This window comes from Chrysemys picta, chromosome 4, assembly GCF_011386835.1.
Source record: "Chrysemys picta bellii isolate R12L10 chromosome 4, ASM1138683v2, whole genome shotgun sequence".
NCBI lineage: Eukaryota > Metazoa > Chordata > Testudines > Emydidae > Chrysemys > Chrysemys picta.
Genome location: NC_088794.1, coordinates 148,337,414 through 148,357,047, shown reverse-complemented (window position 1 = coordinate 148,357,047; position 19,634 = coordinate 148,337,414). Strand labels below are relative to the sequence as shown.

The 19,634-nt window shown below is 47.6% G+C and overlaps 1 protein-coding gene across 4 annotated transcripts in view; it reads left to right on the top strand.

Moving 5' to 3' along the window:
• The window catches only part of FRMD6 (FERM domain containing 6), a 165,757-nt gene extending 155,178 nt beyond the window's left edge, over positions 1-10,579 (top strand). For 3 of the 4 annotated variants that reach the window (XM_024105480.3, XM_024105479.3, XM_005290216.4), the window contains 4 exons: positions 1,169-1,504; positions 2,550-2,681; positions 7,796-7,887; positions 9,461-10,579. In XM_024105480.3, coding sequence (XP_023961248.1) covers positions 1,169-1,504; positions 2,550-2,681; positions 7,796-7,887; positions 9,461-9,733 — 833 coding nt within the window. In that variant the 3' untranslated portion in view covers positions 9,734-10,579. Of the gene's footprint in view, positions 1-1,168; positions 1,505-2,549; positions 2,682-7,795; positions 8,037-9,460 lie in introns of all 4 variants that reach the window. The other variant, XR_010600834.1, reaches the window with a different exon arrangement.
• The last annotated feature ends 9,055 nt before the right edge of the window (positions 10,580-19,634 follow it).

Sequence of the window (19,634 nt, the reverse complement as noted above, 5' to 3'; positions counted from 1 at the left end):
GCCTGTGCCGTTCAGCAGGACACAGTCATGTTAGCAGCTCCAGCATGAGAGAGGCAACCGATCTCCTTGTGTCCCGGCCTGAGTTCCCCAGTGCACTCTGCCCCTGGCCTGCCGCACTGCCTCTTTCAGTGAAAGGCAGCCAGGCAAGGACCGGGCCTTTGCCCTGAAACTTGGCCTGCCTTCAATTTCCACAATCCTGAAGCCCAATGGTTTGAATTTACCCTGGCGCGCTGCGATGCCACTAGAAATCCCTTCCATCTCCATCCGAGGAGTTGTGTGGGGATCCAGTGTTGTCCAGCGTGTTCCCAATCAGAGCCCGGTCTGACGCGGCCCGCAGCTCACTTAGATCAGGAATGTGTTCCCTGCGGGAAATCTGCTGCGTGCCGTTGTTTGTGTGGGCTGAATGTCAGCAGAACAGGCTGTGCGATAACCATGCCGGAGGCAGATGCTGGCCTACTGATAAGGCCGCTAGCCATCGGAGAAGTCAGGAGGAGGCCCTGTGGTGTGATAAACACAACCCTAATTAGATAGCTGCACTGCATCAACAGAGCCTGACTGGGCCTTAATGCGCGGGGGGTGGGATTGTGCATCAGGATACAGAGATTACAGGGGAGGGTGCACCCTGCATGGTCCCGTTTAGCTGGTATTTCACAGGCTGGGGGTGGGGGCTTGTTCTGGCTCCATCTCCCTCTTCTGGCCCCCTCTGGGGCTGCACATCACCACAGAGGTGCTGGGAGGGAGTCGTGTCTGTGCTCCCTTTGCTGCCGGGTCTGACCCTTGCGCTGCCTGACCCAAGGTAGTCTAGAACTACCAGGGAGGGCTCTGGCCCTGCCGGGGTTGGGGAAGGGGGAGAAAGGGGGGTCAGAATCCAGCCTGAGGAGGGAGTGCCCCTGCCATCACGCCCGCGGGGCAGCTGGTCCCCACTTGTGTGCTCCGCCAGTTGCTCTGAGGGCCATGGCCCTGTCTGCTGGGATGCTGGGAAGGGCCTGTCCCTGCACCGTTGCCTAGCAGCTGCCCAGAGGCAGGAGACACGGGATGGGTAGGAGAGGGAACAAGCAGCTTCTCGCCCCCAGGCCCAATCTGGCCCAGAGTCGGTACGTATCCCGGGTGCATTGGCAGCCCGCCAGGCTCCCGTGGGGGGTGACCATGCTGCTGGCTTGCCTTGCAGAGAAGAAGCAGTACCGGGAGTCTTACATCAGCGACACGGTGGACCTGGACATGGACCAGCTGGAGAAACGCTCCCGAGCCAGCGGGAGCAGCGCGGGCAGCGCCAAGCACAAGCGCCTCTCGCGGCACTCCACGACCAGCCATAGCAGCTCCCACACCTCCGGCATTGAGGCGGACACCAAGCCCAGGGAGATGGGGCCGGAGGACAGCTTCCTGGGCACCGCCGTGCACCGCAAACTGAAAACCTGCAGCTCCATGACCAGCCATGGCAGCTCCCACACCTCCGGGGTGGAGAGCGGGGGGAAGGACCGGCTGGAGGAGGACTCTCAGGATGACGGTGAGCCGAGCGGATGGCTCTGCCATGTGCGCGCTCTGCAGTCTGTCTCACTGGCTGCTGAGTTGCGATAGATCTGTGACCACCGTCAGGGGGATTGCGCTCCATCCGGGCACAGCTGAGCCCCTGAGATAGGCTGCACGTAGGAAAGAATAGATTTCTGGCTCAAACCGCTATATCAGTGCTGCTGGCAGGGAAAGCGCTTTGTGTTGTACCCGTTCCAGGCAGCTCGGCCTCATCAGTCTAGTATCCTAGCTTGAAATCGCTTGGGGGATGCTAGAGACACCGGGGGGGGGGGGGGGGGAATTCAGGGCTGGGCTGTGAGAATCCTGAGCCTCGCTGTTGCATCACAGCATCCAATCAGAAGCAGGCACGGCGCTGAATATTGCTGGTAGGATGGAGCGCTGGCCAAAGACAGCCAGGGGGCAAATGATTTCCCCCCTGCATGTCACACCCACAGACATCCCTTTCCAGCATCAAAATGCGGGTGATTGGGCCCCTGGGAGTCCGTCCACACTGGCGCTTAGAGGTGGGTAGTGCACTAAAAACAGCAGTGTGGACACTGTGGCACAGGCAGTAGCTCGGGCCAGCCATCAGAGCTTGAATCCAGGCCACTAGGCCAGCTTGGACTTGTGCCCGCCCATGCCGCAGCGGGCACGCTGCTACTTTGAGTGCACTGGCTTGAGCTGAGCTAGTGGGGGTCTGTCTCCCCGGGCTGGGAACAGCACCTCCCAGTTGCTGTGTGGATGTCCCCTGAGCTAGTTAGGGCCGCACCTAGCAACCATGCGGCTTAGAACTATAGACGCTACCGTAATACACAGAATAGATGATCAATTTCGCAAGCATTTCTGCACTCGTGACGGGCATTCAGTGCTGCTTTTTAGAACTCTGTAGCTGTAATGGACTCAAGAATTGTCTTTATGCGGCAGCTGCTGGCTGGTAGGGACCATTGTATAGTGCAGAGAGCCTCTGGTGGGTTTGGTTTGGTTTTTTGTTTCAGGCACTCTTTCCATGTTAGAAAATCATTCAATCTTTTCTTCCTCTTCAGAAATAGAAATGCTGGTGGATGACCCCCGAGAGCTGGAGCAGACAAATGAGTCGCCCCTCGAGGTTAGCCCAGACATGTGTATCTACATCACTGAGGATATGCTGACATCACGGAAGTTTAACGGACACTCGGGTAAAATGCCTGACCTTGCTTTCTATCATGATGGGTGAAATCACTCCGAGCACGTAGACAGAAGTTCTTAGAGTTGGGTTCGATGGTGCAAATTCCAGTTTTAATTTTGAGTGAAGTGAAACTTGCAACCGCTCAAGGGACCAGCAACCAAGGGTTTGCACAGTAGCAATTGGTCCAACTAAAGATCAGATGAACGTGTACTGGAAACCATGGTGATGCTTTAAGATAAGGGATTGCCAGGAGTGGGGGGATCTTAAAAGCACATTTCACTTCAGTAGCTTGTAATATCTGTACTGTATCTTTTGATCAGTACATCTAGGGTGAAATTCACCTCTTGGCAGAAAGTCTATTTACCACATCGCTTCAGTCCCAACTAATCCCTCCAAATAAAACTTTATGCACACAGGTGAATTTCATACTGAGTGAAAATAGACACACAGCCAAATTCAGTCCTGGTGTAAGTGTCTCTCTCTCCTTTGGAGCTACTGAAAGTTTAGCCCACTTACACGAGGCAGAATTTGGCTCAACAGGCAGTCCCAATTGTTTTTCTTGAGTCCAAGAGTTGAGGAACAAAACCTGTCATATCTTCAGAACGGGTGTGCGCATGCACAGTTCCCCGATTGCATGTGTGGTTTCAGTCATCGCGTGCAGATCCCGTCTATATGAGCATGCAATTTACCGTGGCGCAGTCACAAATAGTTGTGCAGATGCACATATCCAGAGTTCTGGAAAATCTGACTCATTTACCTATGTAAAATGGGTTCTTAGGTGATGTCATCAGTTGAGCCAAAGGCTATTTGTTTGGAGGATTTTACTTTTCTGTGCTCCATTCCCATTTTGAACGACATCATCGACTTGAAATCTAGACCATTTCAGAAATAAGTTGGAAGATGCAGGCTCTGCACCTGCCCTGGAGGGTGTTTGGCACTCGCTGTCGTTCTGCAATCCTATTTTCCTTTTATTAAATGGGGTTTTCACTCCTTTGTTGCTGGGTGACAGGCCCACAATTGAAAGGAGATTGACTGACTATCCAGGGGAAATGGTGAAACTGACTCTACGCACAAGGCCAGTAAAGGCACAAACTGGAAAAAATAGGGAGGAATCATCTCTTTCTCTAGTCTCTTGTAGCTATAGCAACTGTAGGTGTTGCTTGTAACAATCGCAGGTGAAACCTCATCCGACAAAATTGTGATTTGTTTTTAAATATCCCTTTAGTCTCTTAATTTGTGAGAGATTAAAAACTAATTCAGTTACTTTCTGAATTACTAGCACCAGTTCTAATGATCTTTACACAGGGCCCTTTCTTCTTTCATCTAGATCACATGTGTCAAACTCAAGGCCCGCGGGCCACATCCGGCCCGCCATACAATTATATCCGGCCCGCGAAATCGTTTTATATATCTGTTTTTAATGGCCCTGTGATATGACGCCCCAATAACACACACTACAAATCCCATGATGCAGTGCAATTGCCGCCAACGGCAAGCCACGGTTCAAGTTCGCGGTCTGTTGATGTATACAACGCTAATATCAAATCAAAGCTAGACCCCAACAATGGCCAAGAGAAAAATTGATTCTGAAAACCGAGGCTTTCAAAGCCGGTGGGAGAATGAGTATATGTTTACTGAAATTGCAGGTAAACCAGTGTGTCTCCTTTGCGGGAGTAATATCGCTGTAATGAAGGAGTATAACCTAAGACGGCACTACGAGACGAAACATGAGAACAAATTCAAAAACCTGAGCGCAGGACAGAAGCTACAAAAGGTAGAGGAGTTGAAGAAGAATTTGACATCCCAGCAGACGTTTTTCACCAAAGCAAAATCACAAAGTGAAGCTGCTGTGAAAGCAAGTTTCATTGTGGCCGAAGAGATCGCCAAATCATGACGGCCGTTTACCGAGGGGGAATTCGTAAAGAATTGTATGATGAAAGTGTGCGACGTCCTTTGTCCAGATAAAACGCGAGCGTTTGCAAATGTAAGCCTCAGCAGAAACACTGTTGCTAATCGGGTTTGTGAGATGGCGACTGATTTGAAAACACAGTTGATTGAAAGAGCAAAAGATTTTGTTGCATACTCCCTTGCCGTGGATGAAACTACTGACGCGACTGACACTGCACAGCTGGCGATATTTATCCGTGGTGTGGATTCCAATTTGTGCGTAACAGAGGAAATACTGGACATTAAATCGATGCACGGGACAACGAAAGGAGAAGACATCTTTGGAAATGTATTTCAAAGTGTAACCGACATGAAACTGCCGTGGGAAAAACTCGTTGGACTTACAACAGATGGCGCACCTGCTATGTGTGGTGAAAAAAATGGACTGGTGGGAAGGATGCGCTCAAAGATGCGGGAGGAGAACTGTGCCGGTGAGTTGACAGTGTATCACTGCATCATACACCAGGAATCGCTGAGTGCTAAAGTCCTAAAAATGGATCATGTGATGAACACTGTAACACAAACCGTCAACTTTATCAGAGCCCACGGTTTAAATCACCGCCAATTCCAGTCTTTTCTGCGGGAAATAGATAGCGAGTTTGGCGATATGCCATATCATACGGAGGTCCGGTGGCTAAGTCGGGGAAAAGTTCTCAAAAGACACTTTGAGCTGCGAGAGGAAATCTGCCAGTTCATGGACAGTAAGGGGAAAGACTGCACAGTTCTGCGGGATGAAAAGTGGAAATGTGAGTTGGCGTTCCTGGCTGACATAACGTCGCATCTTAGCGCTTTAAACCTTCAACTCCAGGGACGGGAGCACATAATAACCGATATGCATGATGCAGTGAAGGCATTTCAAGTGAAGCTGCGCTTATGGGAGACACAAATGCACCAATGCAACTTGTCTCACTTTCCCTGTTGCCAAGTAATACGGAACCAAGAAAGTGCCACAGTTTTCCCAAATGCCACCTTTGCTGAAAAACTCAGCGCGCTGCGCACTGAGTTTGCACGGCGCTTCAGTGACTTTGAGGCACAGAAAAGTAACTTCGAGCTGCTTCGCAACCCATTTGCAGTCGATGTGGAAACCGCACCTGTAGAAATGCAGATGGAGCTGATAGAACTGCAATGTAACGGGACACTGAAGGCAAAGTACGACACTGCGGGGCCAGCACAGTTCACTCGCTTCATTCCTGAAGCGATGCCGCAGCTCCGCCAACATGCGGCTCGAATCCTGTCCATGTTTGGCAGCACATATCTGTGCGAGCAGCTGTTCTCTGTGATGAAAATTAACAAAACGTCACACAGGAGTCGCCTCACTGATGAACACCTGCAATCGATCCTGAGAATCTTCACAACACAGAACCTAACCCCAAACATAAACGAACTTGTTGCAAAGAAAAGACTCCAAGTATCAGGCTCTGACTAAATAGGACAAGAAAATGGAATGTTATGATTTGTTATGATTATACTTTTGCTTTAAATTCAATTTTTTATTTATATTTTCAGATTTTTTAATATTCCAGCATGTACAGATTTTGAATGTATTGTATTGACAGGATATTTTTTTATGAAGAGCAAAATATTTTAAGTTGAAATGTATTTATTTTGGAATGATATCCTGTATTTTGGTTCATATTAATGGTTAAAAAACATAAATATTTAGTCTGTTAAATAAATGGTTATACTGTTCGGCCCGCGAGTTTTGAGTTTTGGCCCCCTGTGCAATTGAGTTTGACACCCCTGATCTAGATAGAAAGTAAAACCTTTCTTGTAAACGGGGTTGTTAAACTGACCTGCGTGGGGGTTTTGCCATGTTGGCCTTCACTCCAAATGAAGATACTTTAACACATTTTGTCTCCATTTTCATAGTTTCTTTCCTTGATCTCGCTTCCCTTTCCTGTCTGCACTCAAAGGACAGGAACGCTTCAGCACTTCTCCTCTGTCAGCTTTGCCCTTTGTCAGATGAAAGCCACCCTGCCCTCTGGAGAGACACTGTCAGTGAACTGTCGCTACGCCCTGGAGCCCTGACCCAGGCGTGCCGGAATTTGTATTTCAGATTTTCGCGGCGCGCCTAGAAAAGGAGAACTTCCTATTCCTAAGTACTAATGACCTTTCAGCTTCACCCAGGTGCAGGAGATTATGGGGAGGGTTTATAACTGTTTAAGATTAGGTAGCTCTAATGCTGACAATAACACCTGATGCATTCTTAAGGTGAGAAAACTGTGGACTGAAGTTTGAAGTTCCAGCACTATAACATGAACGCCGTTAGCCCATCAGCATACAAACATATAGGGCCAGATCCTGAGCAGGTGTAAATCAGTGAAACTCTGATGGAGTCTCCTGGCATTGTCATCCCGGTTTTCTCCCTCAGTCACAGGCCACCTATAAGCCAGAGTTGGAATCCTGGCCTCGCTGAAGTCCATGACAAAACTCCTACCAACCTCAGTAGAACCCTTCACCTTGGGGCTCCAATATAGTGCCAGAGCTATAGAGGTTCATTCCATTATTTTCTTTCTTCAGGAATAATGAGTTATTGGCTTTGTTTACATTTTGCGTAAGAGTTAATTGAAACTGAGTCTGTATCTTTTAATAATCTCAGCTTTCGACTGTGGCTAGAGTAGCAACTCAAGGAGTATGGTGAACTCTTTATACGTAGTTTCTCCACGTGCTTCTGAAATCCTCTCTGCTCCGCTGATGGGAGTTGTATCTTCTGAGGAGCTGGAGAAAGACACAAGTTAAAGTGGGGCAGGGAAAACCTCAACCTCTTGCATCATCTTAGGGCCTTTATTGTGTAACTCACAATTGCTTGGACCTATGTATACAGTGACGTTCTGTGTGTAAGCAGAGGTGTCGAAGATTAATATAAAGGGATCTAATGTACATTGCACCTCTGAATTTGGTCCTGTGTGCCCGAGGGAGGCTACATTGGCGTAACATACGTGTTGAAGAGACACCAGTGCAGACTCCCTCTAGATTGATTTATGAATCTGGCCCCGAGTAACTAAAGAGGATCTCTTTGGATGTGACAAAATGTTGATACCGAGTATTTTCATCTGTGCAATTTTAAATGTGGCCTTCCGTAAGGTGACTTAACCAGGCCGCTACATTTCCTAACAACCCAGAAGGTGACTCTAAATCACTCCAGAATTTAGATCTGCTTCTTGTTTCCTAATTCAGGGTTAATCGTAAAGGAAGTGAGCTCATCCACGTCCAGCTCTTCAGAAACAGTGGTCAGACTTCGTGGTCAAAGCAGCGACTCGTTGCCCCAGGTATGCCTGTGTTGAGACTTCAGACCTACGGCTTGATCTAAAGCAAACAACGTGTCTTGATTAGACACGGACAAACCAATCTGGAGGGGAGGAAAAAAGAACCGTCCAATACCTTGCTCCAAACTCGGATGGAATTTCTTTGAGTTTGGGTAAATTTTAGCTTTTGGGGGTGAAAAAACATATTTCCTTTTTGCAAACCTGGGCCTTTTGGAAGCAGGCGGCAGGGAGGGCCTTTTCCCGCCGCATTTCTCACCCCACCAGAAACAGGGAATGCTGGAAATCTTACAAGGACAGCAGATCAAATCTCGGGATCCCAGAGACTTTCATAGATTGGAATACACCAGCCCTACATCCCAGTTTTTTATCCAAACCAAACCCCCAGCCCGTCTGAGGTGACTCATCGCTAATCTTGATCCCCACTGGTGGTGTGTTACAATGCCCAGGAAAGTTTCCTTTGTCCAGAGACATACAGCAGTATCGGCTTCAACAGTTTCACTTAACACCCCAGCATCACCCATATCCTGCTTTCACTTTGTCTGCAGAGACAATTCCAAAGAACACATGGGAATGTCTGCTTGAGCTGGAAATTACACCTTCCACTCCAGAATAGACATCCCCTAACTCAGGGGTGGCCAACCTCTGGCTCTGGAGCCAATGCGGCTCTTCAGAAGTTACTATTCGGCTCCTTGTACAGGCACCAACTCCAGGGCTGGAGCTACAGGTGCCAACTTTCCAATGTGCTGGGGGGTGCTCACTGCTCAACCCCTGGCTCTGCCACAGGTCCTGCCCCCTCTCCACCCCTTCCCGCCCCCTCCCCTGAGCCTGCCATGTCCTCACTCCTCCCCCCAGAGCCTCCTGCACGCCATGAAACGGCTGATCGGGAGGTGTGGGGAGGGAGGAGGAGGCGCTGATCGGTGGGGCTGCCAGTGGGCGGGAGGCGCTGGGAGCGGGGTGAGGGAGCTGATAGGGGGCTGCTGACGTATTCCTGTGGCTCTTTGGCAATGTACATTGGTAAATTCTGGTTCCTTCTCAGGCTCAGGTTGGCCACCCCTGGCCTAACTCTCAGTGCTGGATCTGACTTGTTTGCTCTCCTGAATGACTGTACCAGACTGTTATCACTGTCTAGAGATGGGTCCAAACCAAGATCCCAGATCTAGGGGTTATTTGAAATCCAACCCCACATCTGGATTTGAATTGGACAGCTGGCCCCTATCTTTATAATGAGTCCAAACAAAACCTTGTTTCTAAACACCTAAGGCGAGTCTTGACCCTACTGAAGTCAATGGGGGTTTTGCCAGTGACTTTTTAGTAGGGTCAGAATTTGACCTGAATTTTGCTGACTTGGCACCTAACTGCTATTTTTGCCTTTAAAAATCTCCCCCTCAGTCCCTGGTCATATTCACCATATCTCCAAATGTATATGTAACGTGAGAGTTATATTTAAGGTGAGCAAAGAACATCAAATGCATAATGGTGCTGTCTGGCTGCCGTATCAGGTGCTCCAGTGATGTAGTTTTTAGATTCATGACTGATTCTTGCTAATGCTCTTCCTGTAACCTTCTCTTTTGTACAGACCGTCTGCAGAAAACCAAAGACTTCCACCGACCGGCACAGCTTAAGCCTGGATGACATCCGGCTTTACCAAAAAGACTTCTTGCAGCTAGCGGACACTGCTCAGAGCTACACGTTTGGCTGTGGCCACGAACTGGATGAAGACGGTCTCTATTGTAACGGCTGCTTGGCTCAGCAATGTATCAATATCCAAGAAAGTTTCCCAGTCAAAAGAACGAGCAAATACTTCTCTTTGGATCTGACCCATGATGAAGTTCCAGAGTTCGTTGTTTAAGCTCCACAGCTTTACTGTGGCAGGACTGGCTACCTGCACTATTAGAAAGACTTGAAATCTATTGGTGTTTCCTTGAAATGTGTCTGGTGCCATATGTTTTTTTCCCTCCCCCTACACACCTTGCTCTTTGCTACTACAAATCAAGGCCTTAGCTACCATTGCACTTTGAGTAGTACCCAGGCAGTAGGGATAGAGATTGTGTGACATGACAGAGCCTTGTCTAGGTTAATCGGTCAGAGGGAGAGACACATTCTCTCTCTTATTTGGAAGTAGTTTTTGCAAAACACGGATTGTCTTATTTCAGTTTGGAGAAGCACAACATCGTTTCTTTATTTAACCTAATCAAAGATAATCCGAAGTTTCTTCTTCCTGCCTCGGGAAAGCTCTTGAGTCTAGTCGGGTTTGTCTTTTTTTGGTTTGGGGGTTTTTTGCTTGGGGGTTTTGTTTTTTGTTTTGTTTTTCCCTAAAGATGCCTTTGCCTCTTGTTGTATAGCCATCGCTTTAGCTTCTGTAGACGCTAAAAAGAAAATGTCAGTTTCTTTGTTGTGTTCTGTCAAGCCAAAGAAATGTAAATCTCCTAAATGCCAGTATCAAGAAGATGAGACTTAAGCAATAACTAGACAAGAAACTCTATGCATGTTCGTAATACCTTGGAAAACGGTGCGTTAAGTTGCAGTTGACATAGTGTGTGATCCCAGTTCTTCCAAAAATTTACTTTGGAATATAGTTCCAAACAGAGCTTTTGTTCTGCATTTTGTAAAGTTTACAAAAATCAGATTGATGTTACATGGGAACTTAGAAAGCTTCTAAACGTCGTCTTTATTTTTTTTAAAGAAAAATGAAAAATAACATCATATATAATGATGTAGCAATAATGTTTGCTGACCAAAGTACCTTAAATATATATAATATACATATATAAATATATAAAATTATATATATGTTTATATATGTTTGGATCTTTATATAGACCCTTTTTATTTTTGTTCTAAAATACTTTTTTATACAAAGAATATGCTTCCTTCCTTTAATAATACGTATAGACAATCGTTGTTGTTTTTTTCCTAAACACTAACTTTCTGGAAGGTGAAAAAATACTTTCCTGTTGCAAATAATATGTATGCAACTGCATTGTTAGCATGACTGTTTTCAGTTAACATAGTTTTGTTCTTACTTTAAATAAGGCTTTTCATGCATCATTAAATACTTTCCAATTTAAATAGTTCTGATGAAAGGATGAAGATGTTCTATCTGAAATGCAGCAGGTGCAGCTTTCGAGATGGAGTGTCCTAATGAAATTAAAATGAACAGGTATTATGATATTTTACCATCAGTAAATATGGGGCAAAGCATTACAACTAATATTTACAGCACAACGCCTTTTTTAAAATGAATATTTTAATTAGGGATTAAGTATTTTACAGCCATAGTTTACCATATTTTGATTATATCATATTTTTAACTGGAAACTTTTCTTAACAAAAGGTTATTTTATAAATAAGGAGTGTGATATTTTTATAAGAAATGCGGGTGTGTTTTTGCTAACATTAAGGACTTTAGTTTTTCGGTACAGGGCAACGTAATCAGTGTTATTGCTATATGGGAGACAGTATTATAGAGCAAATAATGAACACTGCAAAATTTGCTACAGCATTGCTGCCTGATACATTTTTTTCTAGAAAACGGGCCAGATTTTCCATAAACACTGGCTACTTTTCATCACTCTGCTGCCAAGTTTGTGATGGCTTTATGTTGCCAGAGTGGGGAAAAGCATTCAGAACATACCAGTGAATTTTGCCCATTATGTATTAGTGTTTGCATTGTGTGTAAGATAGATAGCCAAATGCTGCCATGGTACTCTCTAGCCAGTGCAGGGAGAGTGAGCAGTGACGCATGCAGGCGGCTCAATAGGGGGCAGTATTCGGTGGCACCCAGCACCTCACTGCAGTGTGCTGTGTAATAAGACCACCTTCCAACTGCTGGCCACCGCTTCCTGCAGATGATAGATGTACAGATCACCTGTGGAGCTAGATTCGCACCGCTATCCTCTAGAGCATCTCTCTGAGGCTGGGTCTACACTACCCGCCTGAATCGGCGGGTAGAAATCGACCTCTCGGGGATCGATTTATCGCGTCCCGTCGGCACGCGACAATCGATCCCTGAATCGACGCTCTTACTCCACCAGCGGAGGTGGGAGTAAGCGCCGTCAACGGGAAGCCGCAGAGGTCGATTTTTCCGCCGTCCTCACAGCGGGGTAAGTCGGCTGCGATACGTCGAATTCAGCTACGCTATTCACGTAGCTGAATTTGCGTATCTTAAATCGACACCCCCCCTTCCCTCCCCCCGTAGTGTAGATGTAGCCTTAGCCTCTCTCTTGCTAGCAATGGAGAGGATCTGCATCCATTGAAAGCGGTTTTCCCTTCCACAACAGCACAAGCCAAAGCCGGATTTAACTCGGGTGTGGGCAAAGTCTCCAAGCCTTAAAAGTCCACCTTGCTGGCGTTGGAGTTTCTTCCCTCTCTACTGAGTCACGTTGAGTTCCTGCACAAAAGATGATCCCCCTCCTGCAGAACAGGCAAAATTTTCAGGTTCTAGGATTGTATCTCTGGGGATGACCACAGATCTATGAACATGGATGTGTTTGATATAGACACTATATATATATGCGCACATACACAGAGTATATACAACATATATAATATACACAGCTATATCACTTTGAAGTTATCAGAGTTCAACTCTCAAAAATGGAAAAGAGAAATTATTCTGAATTCACGGGGTCAGATTTATTTTTTTTTCTTGCCAACTGATTGGATAAGCCAAAGTTTCTGTGGTCAAAAGGATTGTACCAAATACCTGCTCCTCTGTCAGCTTATTCCCCAGTGGTGGTGTGCAATATGTAAGGTTTCCCTCCTACCCATCTTCACGCGTTCATTGTTGGCAAACCTGTTTTCCTCGAAATGGTATGTGCTGCACGTTGGTATGACCCTGGCCAAACTGAAAGGTGTAAAGCACCCATATAATTGAAGAGACCCCAACATGATATGAGCCCTATTTGTTCTTGTTATTTATTTTGTTAAAATATAGGGGGAAGGATGTAATTAAAGGGTTAAGTATGCAAATAGTGCTTTATGCAGTCGAGAAAGCGGGCTACTTTCAGGCCAGATCCTGCAATCCAGTCTGTACAAGACAGACCTTTTGCAAGCCTGCAGAGCCCCAAAGTTGTTCATGGGCTTCCATGAGGGTCTCCTGATATGGATCCAATTGTAGGATCAGGGCCTTTTGCTTTATACTCCAACCAAAAAGAGTCCGAAATCATTCACTTGATTTCACAGACGTGGTGGTTTTGCTCAAGTTGTGTTCTACTTGGATTCACAAGCAATTAACTTACATGAATAGACAGCATTGACCCATAACAAGACACGTCCTTGCTTTTATCATAATACTCATAATTTGTTGCAAATCAGTCTTTGTAAGGCGGGGTGCAGGCAGTTGAAAAGGCAATATCTTGTATTCTACACTTGGTACTAGAAAGCTGTGTGATATAAAGATGTTATTTATTCTGCATCGGTTAGAAATCTCAAGATGGTCAATGTCCGGATTTGGTGTCTGTTGCCTTCTGACATGTACATTGATACGTTTGCAATAATGAGCTATATGCATGCACAAACTAAATAATCCTTTCTGTGAAAGGATCTTCCTGTCAGGACCATCCGAGAGAGGGAGTGTGCTTGTGAAAACATAGCGGAATTATTTTGTTACATTGAAGTTTGTTATGTGCCTTTCATGGTACAGTTAGAGATTACAATAAAGTGACCGTTGTTTGCATTACTATGAGTCTTGACCATATAAAAGAAAATTTAACTAATTGGTGAAGCTTTGTGAGTTCTTCAATGAGAGAGTTGCAGAGAAATTATCCCTCATGCGAGAATGGACGAGACCAATACTGTGATTCTGCATCTAGTTCTGGTGCCCACATTTTTGAAGGGATGTTGAAAAACGGAAGAGGGTGCAGAGAAGCTCCACAAAAATTGAGGTCTCAAAAAAATGCCTGAGAGGGAGAAAGCTCAATCTCTATGAGCGTATGAAAAACCAGACTGAGAGGAGACCCGATTGCAGTTCTGTAGCTGGTGTCATACAGGACGTCAGACTAGAGCAGGGGCGGGCAAACTTGTTTTTGGCCTGAGGGCCGCATCGGGTTTCGTAAATTGTATGGAAGGCCGGTTAAGGGAGAGAGTCATGGCCCGGCCCCCACCTCCTATTTGCTCTCCGCCCCCCCCCCCCCGGGACTCTTGCCCCATCCAACCCCCCCGTTCCCTGACGGCCCCTCTGGGACCCCTGCCCCATCCACACACCTCCGCTCCCTGTCCCCTGACTGCCCCCAGACCCTCGCCGCCCCATCCAATCCCTCCTCTCATTCCTAACAGCCCCCCCGGGATCCCTGCCCCATCCAACCACCCCTTCTCCCTGTCTGCTGACTGCCCCGGGAATCCCTGCCCCTGCCGCCCCATCCAACCCTCCCCCCTTCCCGACTGCCCCCCCCGGACCCCTGTTCCCCCGCCCCCTGGCCACCACCCCAAACTCCCCTGCCCTCTCTCCAGCCCCCCCTGCTCCCTGCCCCCTTACCACATTGCCTGGAGCACCAGTGGCTGGTGGCGCTACAGCCGCGCCGCCCGGCTGGAGCCAGCCACGCCACCGCACAGCGCACCGGGTCAGGCCGGGCTCTGCAGCTGCACTGCCCCAGGAGCTCGCAGCCCCACCGCCCAGAGCATTGCGCCGGCGGCGGTGGAGCGAGCTGAGGCTGCGGGGGAGGGGGAGCAGTAGGGGGAGGGGCCGGGTGTAGCCTCCTGGGCCAGGAGCTTGGGGGCCGGGCAGGACGGTCCCGCAGGGCGGTTGTGGCCCACGGGCCGTAGTTTGCCCACCCCTGGACTAGATGATCCCAATGGTCCCTTCCGGCCTTGGAATCCGTGAAGATATTGGGCTCTAAAGGGTTCTGTAATCTAGCAGAGAAAGGCAAAACAAGAACCAATAGCTAAACGGTAAAGCCAGACAAATTCAAATTGGAAATAAGGCTGCACATTTTTAACTGTGAGGGTGTTTAACCACGGGAACAAACTACCAAGGGAAGTGGTGGATTCTCCATCCTTTGGTGTCTTCAAGATTGGATGTCTTCCGGGAAGAGACGCTTTCACCAAACACAAGTTTTTGGGCTCAATAGAGGGTAACTGGGTGAAATTCTCTAGTCTGTCGTACACGGGAGGTCAAATGAGAGAAGGTCTCTTCTGATCTTAACATCTGTGAATTCTACAACATCCTTTGGGGTTCCATCTGTGTAACGTTGAGCTTCTTAGGCTTGGTCTACACTACCCCCCTAATTCGAACTAAGGTACGCAACGTAGCTGAAGTTCGAAGTACCTTAGTTCGAATTAGTTCGAACTTACCTTGGTCCACACTTGGCAGGCAGGCTCCCCCGTCGACTCCGCGGTACTCCTCTCGCCGAGCTGGAGTACTGCAGTCGACGGCGAGCACTTCTGGGTTCGACTTATCGCGTCCAGACTAGACGCGATAAGTCGAACCCAGAAGTTCGATTTCCAGCCGTCGAACTAGCGGGTAAGTGTAGCCAAGGCCTTAGAGTAGAGATTTCCTTTGGCTCACAGATTCCTTCTTCAGTAGCTCTGATTGTCTGCTCTGGCACCTGTGGGACTGAGTCCAAGGAGAGGGGTAGGTTCCTTCCTTCCTGAACATAAATGACATTTCAACCAATCCAGCATCTTATGCCAGTGCTGAGAACTCCTGGTGCATGATTTATTGAAGTACTCCCATCGCATCAGATAATGTCTGGCGGGGGGTGGGGGAGCAATAGCTTATGGGTAGCAGGTGTGTTGCGTCATGTGATGTACCCCATTTGATTCAGGAACAGAGAAATGTCTCCAGAGCAAAGGTCATTTAAGTAGAGGTCACCGCAGATGGCAGACGTACACTGTGTCAGGTCAGCGCTTCAGAAAGGGCAGATAGCCATAGGGCAGTGGTTCCCAAACTGGGGTTCGTGAACCCCCAGGGGTTCACGAAATGTTACAGGGGGTTCTCGGGGGGAAAAAATCCCTAATGGTAGACAGAGCTGTCCATAGGACCCCATAGGGCCAGCCGCCCAGAGCCCCTGGACTTCCAAGAGCTAAGCAGATCAAAGCAAGCATATCTATCACACTGAGATTTAAACTTCAAGACTCCTTATAAGAAATGGAAAGGGAGGTGGATATTTTTTGCTGTTTTTAAAATTAAATAGGCAGCTAGTGTTCTTCATAATAATTTTTAAAACAATAAGTTTAATCTTTGTTGCAATATGCGTTGTTTGCCTGGACTGCTCAAGACCTGAATGCTTGTGTAAGAGGAATTCAAGTTGTCTTAAATACCTTCATGTTGTTTCAAATCTGATACTCCTTGATGAAACATAGGAGCCTTGTCTTATAACAGGCTTATTCAAAGTGATACAAGCTACGAAAGGAAAGGGAGATCTTGGAAGAGTGTTGCCGTTTTCATAATGTAATAAAATACTGTAATGATGAATAATAATTAATAATAAATAGTATGTAATAAGCATGTCATAAAAACAAATTTTATATTTCCAAGATCATTGCTTTTATAATTTATACTCAGGCAAAGGAGAAAATCCCTGGAAATATTCATTTCTAGGAGGGGGTTCGCAAGACTTGACATTTTAGTGAAAGGGGTTCACAGGTTGTTAAAGTTTGGGAACCACTGCCATAGGCCCAGTCATTGCTATCTATGGTTTTTGGCCACATTACCGTGATGTCTCAGCACCTCACCATCTGTCATCCTCACAACTCCCCCTCTCCACACGAGGAGGGCAGAACTACTATCCCCATTATCTAGGGAAACTGAGGCACAGACCAACTAAGGCCCAGATATATTACTACCGAAGCCAATGGGGTGGGAGTTAGGGGCCGAGACACCTTTGAGAAGCTGGGCCTAAATGACTTGCCCGAGGTCACGCAAGATGTCAGCAGCAGAACAGGATTGGAGCCCTCCTGAGGCCCAGGCTAGTGGTCTAACTGCAGCCCACCCATCCTGTCTGGATTGCTCTCAGCTCTCCTGTGTGCTCCTTCCTTCCACCGAGTGAGAACAACGCTCTGTGCCCCTTGAACAGACTCCGGCACCCCTGCTGTGTGAGTGCAGGGCTGTCCCGCAGCAGCCGGGACACCACGCTGGATTGGAGAGCGGCGCCCTGTCCAACATGGTGTGAACGTTCCCTAGGGATTACACGGAATTCCCCCAGCGGGCGTATCCTCCTCCAGTGAAACCTGCAGGAGGAGAACAGCCCCCCCTTCCAGTTCCCCCTCTTCAGGGGGCCAGCATTTCTCCGTCCCTACAATGAACCTCAGCTCTGTCCCCAAACTGCTAATCCTCTCAGACTTGCAGACAGGCCCCTATGATCCGGGCCCCTCGGCCTCCATGCCCTACCCACGGTCGTCACCTCTCCCCCTCCACCTCTTGATGCAGCCTCAGTGGATCTGATTGCCTCCCTGGCTGTGTCTGGATCCTGCACCCTCCACAGCAGGAGGCCTTAGAGCTGCATTTCCTTGGGAAAAGGTAGGGTTGCCAGGTGGCCAATTTTCGACCTGAACGTCTGGTTGAAAAGGGAACCTGGCAGCATCCAGTCAGCCCAGTTGACTGGATGCTAAAAGTCCAGTTGGCTGCAGTAACCAGCCTCCACCACTGGGGGGCAGGAAGAGCAGCTGCTGATGCTTGATAAAGCCAGTGGTTTGCTTCCAGATGGGGCTCCAAGAGATAGGTGCCACCACCTGGAGGGGGGATCTTGTCCGCTCCCCGTTCTGCCTCACCATGCCCCAATTGACCTGGCCTGGCTCCTCCTTGCTACAGAGTCGGGGACCAACCCCTCCCTGCCCCCTTGCTCTGGGGACCGACCCCTCCCTCTGCCCCACTGTGCCCTGATCGGCCCTGGCCTGACTTCTCCAACACAACACTCAGCAAAGGTCTGAACAATGGATATCTTGTATTCAGAGTCCATGTAGTACAGAAAAATGAATATGATCCTGTTGTAGGGAATTTCTTGCCGTTTTTTAACTTCTGACGTGTAAAGAAGATGCAAAGTTTGTAAGAAATGATAATGCAGCATCCAGTGACGTCCAATAATTTAAAACTTGGCTCCTAACTGTATATTAAAGCGCACACACAAAAGCAACCTGGTTTTCAGAGGTTTTTGTGGGTGCTTGGCACCCCTGAAAACCTACTTTGCTTTATTAAGGTGTCCAGTTGAGATGCCTGATTTTAGGCAGGGAGGTTTGAAAGGTTTTACCTAGCTCCCTTAGACTGGATAAATTATTAGGTTTCAATAAACCTTTATTGAGTCTGTTCTAATGTTTTTGTTATGCCTGGAAAAATTGTAATTAAACATCTACCTTGCGTTTATGCAAATCGTGTTGCCCAGATCAGAGCCAATCGAACAATAAAATCTCACCGTCGTTTTCCTCTGTACGATGTTACCAAGCTCTGATTTAATTAGACGTCAGTGGGGAGATTAAGTGAAATCAGGAAAAGCTCAGTCCAGTTGTACATTGAAAGAGAGAGAACGGGGAAGGGGAGTGTTAAAAGGCTGCGAGTTGGCTACCTAGGCTCCTTTTCTGAGCCGATCGGGGAGCTCCATCTCGGCTCCTCCCAGCCCATGTCTGCAGGAAGCAGGTGATTCCTGGGCAAGGGGGGAGTGAGTGAGGTGGGGGGTGGAGAGTGAGCGATGGAGAGGAGGGGGGAGAGGAATGAGCAGAGGCGGGGCAGGGCAAGGGTGTTGTGTTTTCAGCAATTAGAAAGTTGGCAACCCTAATAAAAGGCCACCGGCCATCTTCTCTGTGGACTCCCTGGCCCATCCCCCACGAGGATCTTGACCCCATAGAGAGCTGTCCAAAGAGTCACGCTATAGAAGCAGGCGCTAATCCCTTTTACAACAAGGGTCAGAGTGGAGGAGGCGTCATCCAGAAATCTCCAGGGCATGGGCTGGCCCTTTGGTCCTGCCCCGCCCAGGGGGCTGGACTTGATGATTTCTCAGGGTCCCTTCTCCCCTACAGTTCTATGATTAACCCACTTGCAAGGTCCACAAGCCAGGTTCTCTGGGGCAACAATCCAATTCTGGCCCCCGCACCTCTCTGAAGCAGGGGGTTTTTGTGTGCAACAACCATTTGTGTTTAAAAATAAACTAAAGATCCTAAATAATGAACTCTGTGTGTGTGCGTGTGCAATTACATGACAAGATGTAGGGTATGCCCAAATAGAGCTATGAGCGTAATTATTCATCATGATTTGTTTTACTGTAGTGTCCAAGAGCTCGCCCTATGGACCGGGCCCCAATGGCAATTCTAGGGGGAGGGGAATTACTTTGGGATTGACTCTAGAACAATTTTTTTTAAATTATTTTTGGTGAATCAAAACATCAACAAACATTGTTCGGCGTCATACAAAACACTTTCTTTTTTCTTTTAATTATATTTTAAATGAAATTGGTCATTTGGAAAGGAGCAGTCGTCTCAAATCAGCATTGAAATGTAGCATGTAGAAGACGTTGACGTGAAATGGGTTTTACTTTTTTGAAAACTTGTTTAGAGGGGTTGGTTTGGGTGTTTTTTGTTTTTGGGGGTTTTTTTGTTTGTTTGCTTTTTTTACTGAATCAAGTCACCAAAATTGACATGACTGCAGGAAATGTTTGTTGATCTGAAGCTGCATTTTTTTTCACCGAAAATGTTTTGTGTGAAAAATATCACCAAGCTCTATACCCAAACACAAGCCTCTCCTCTTCCTCCCCCCCGCCTCCAAAAATCCTGAGTTCTCACTCCTCCCAAACTCCCCTGACTTCGAGGGGAGCTGCGCTGCCACT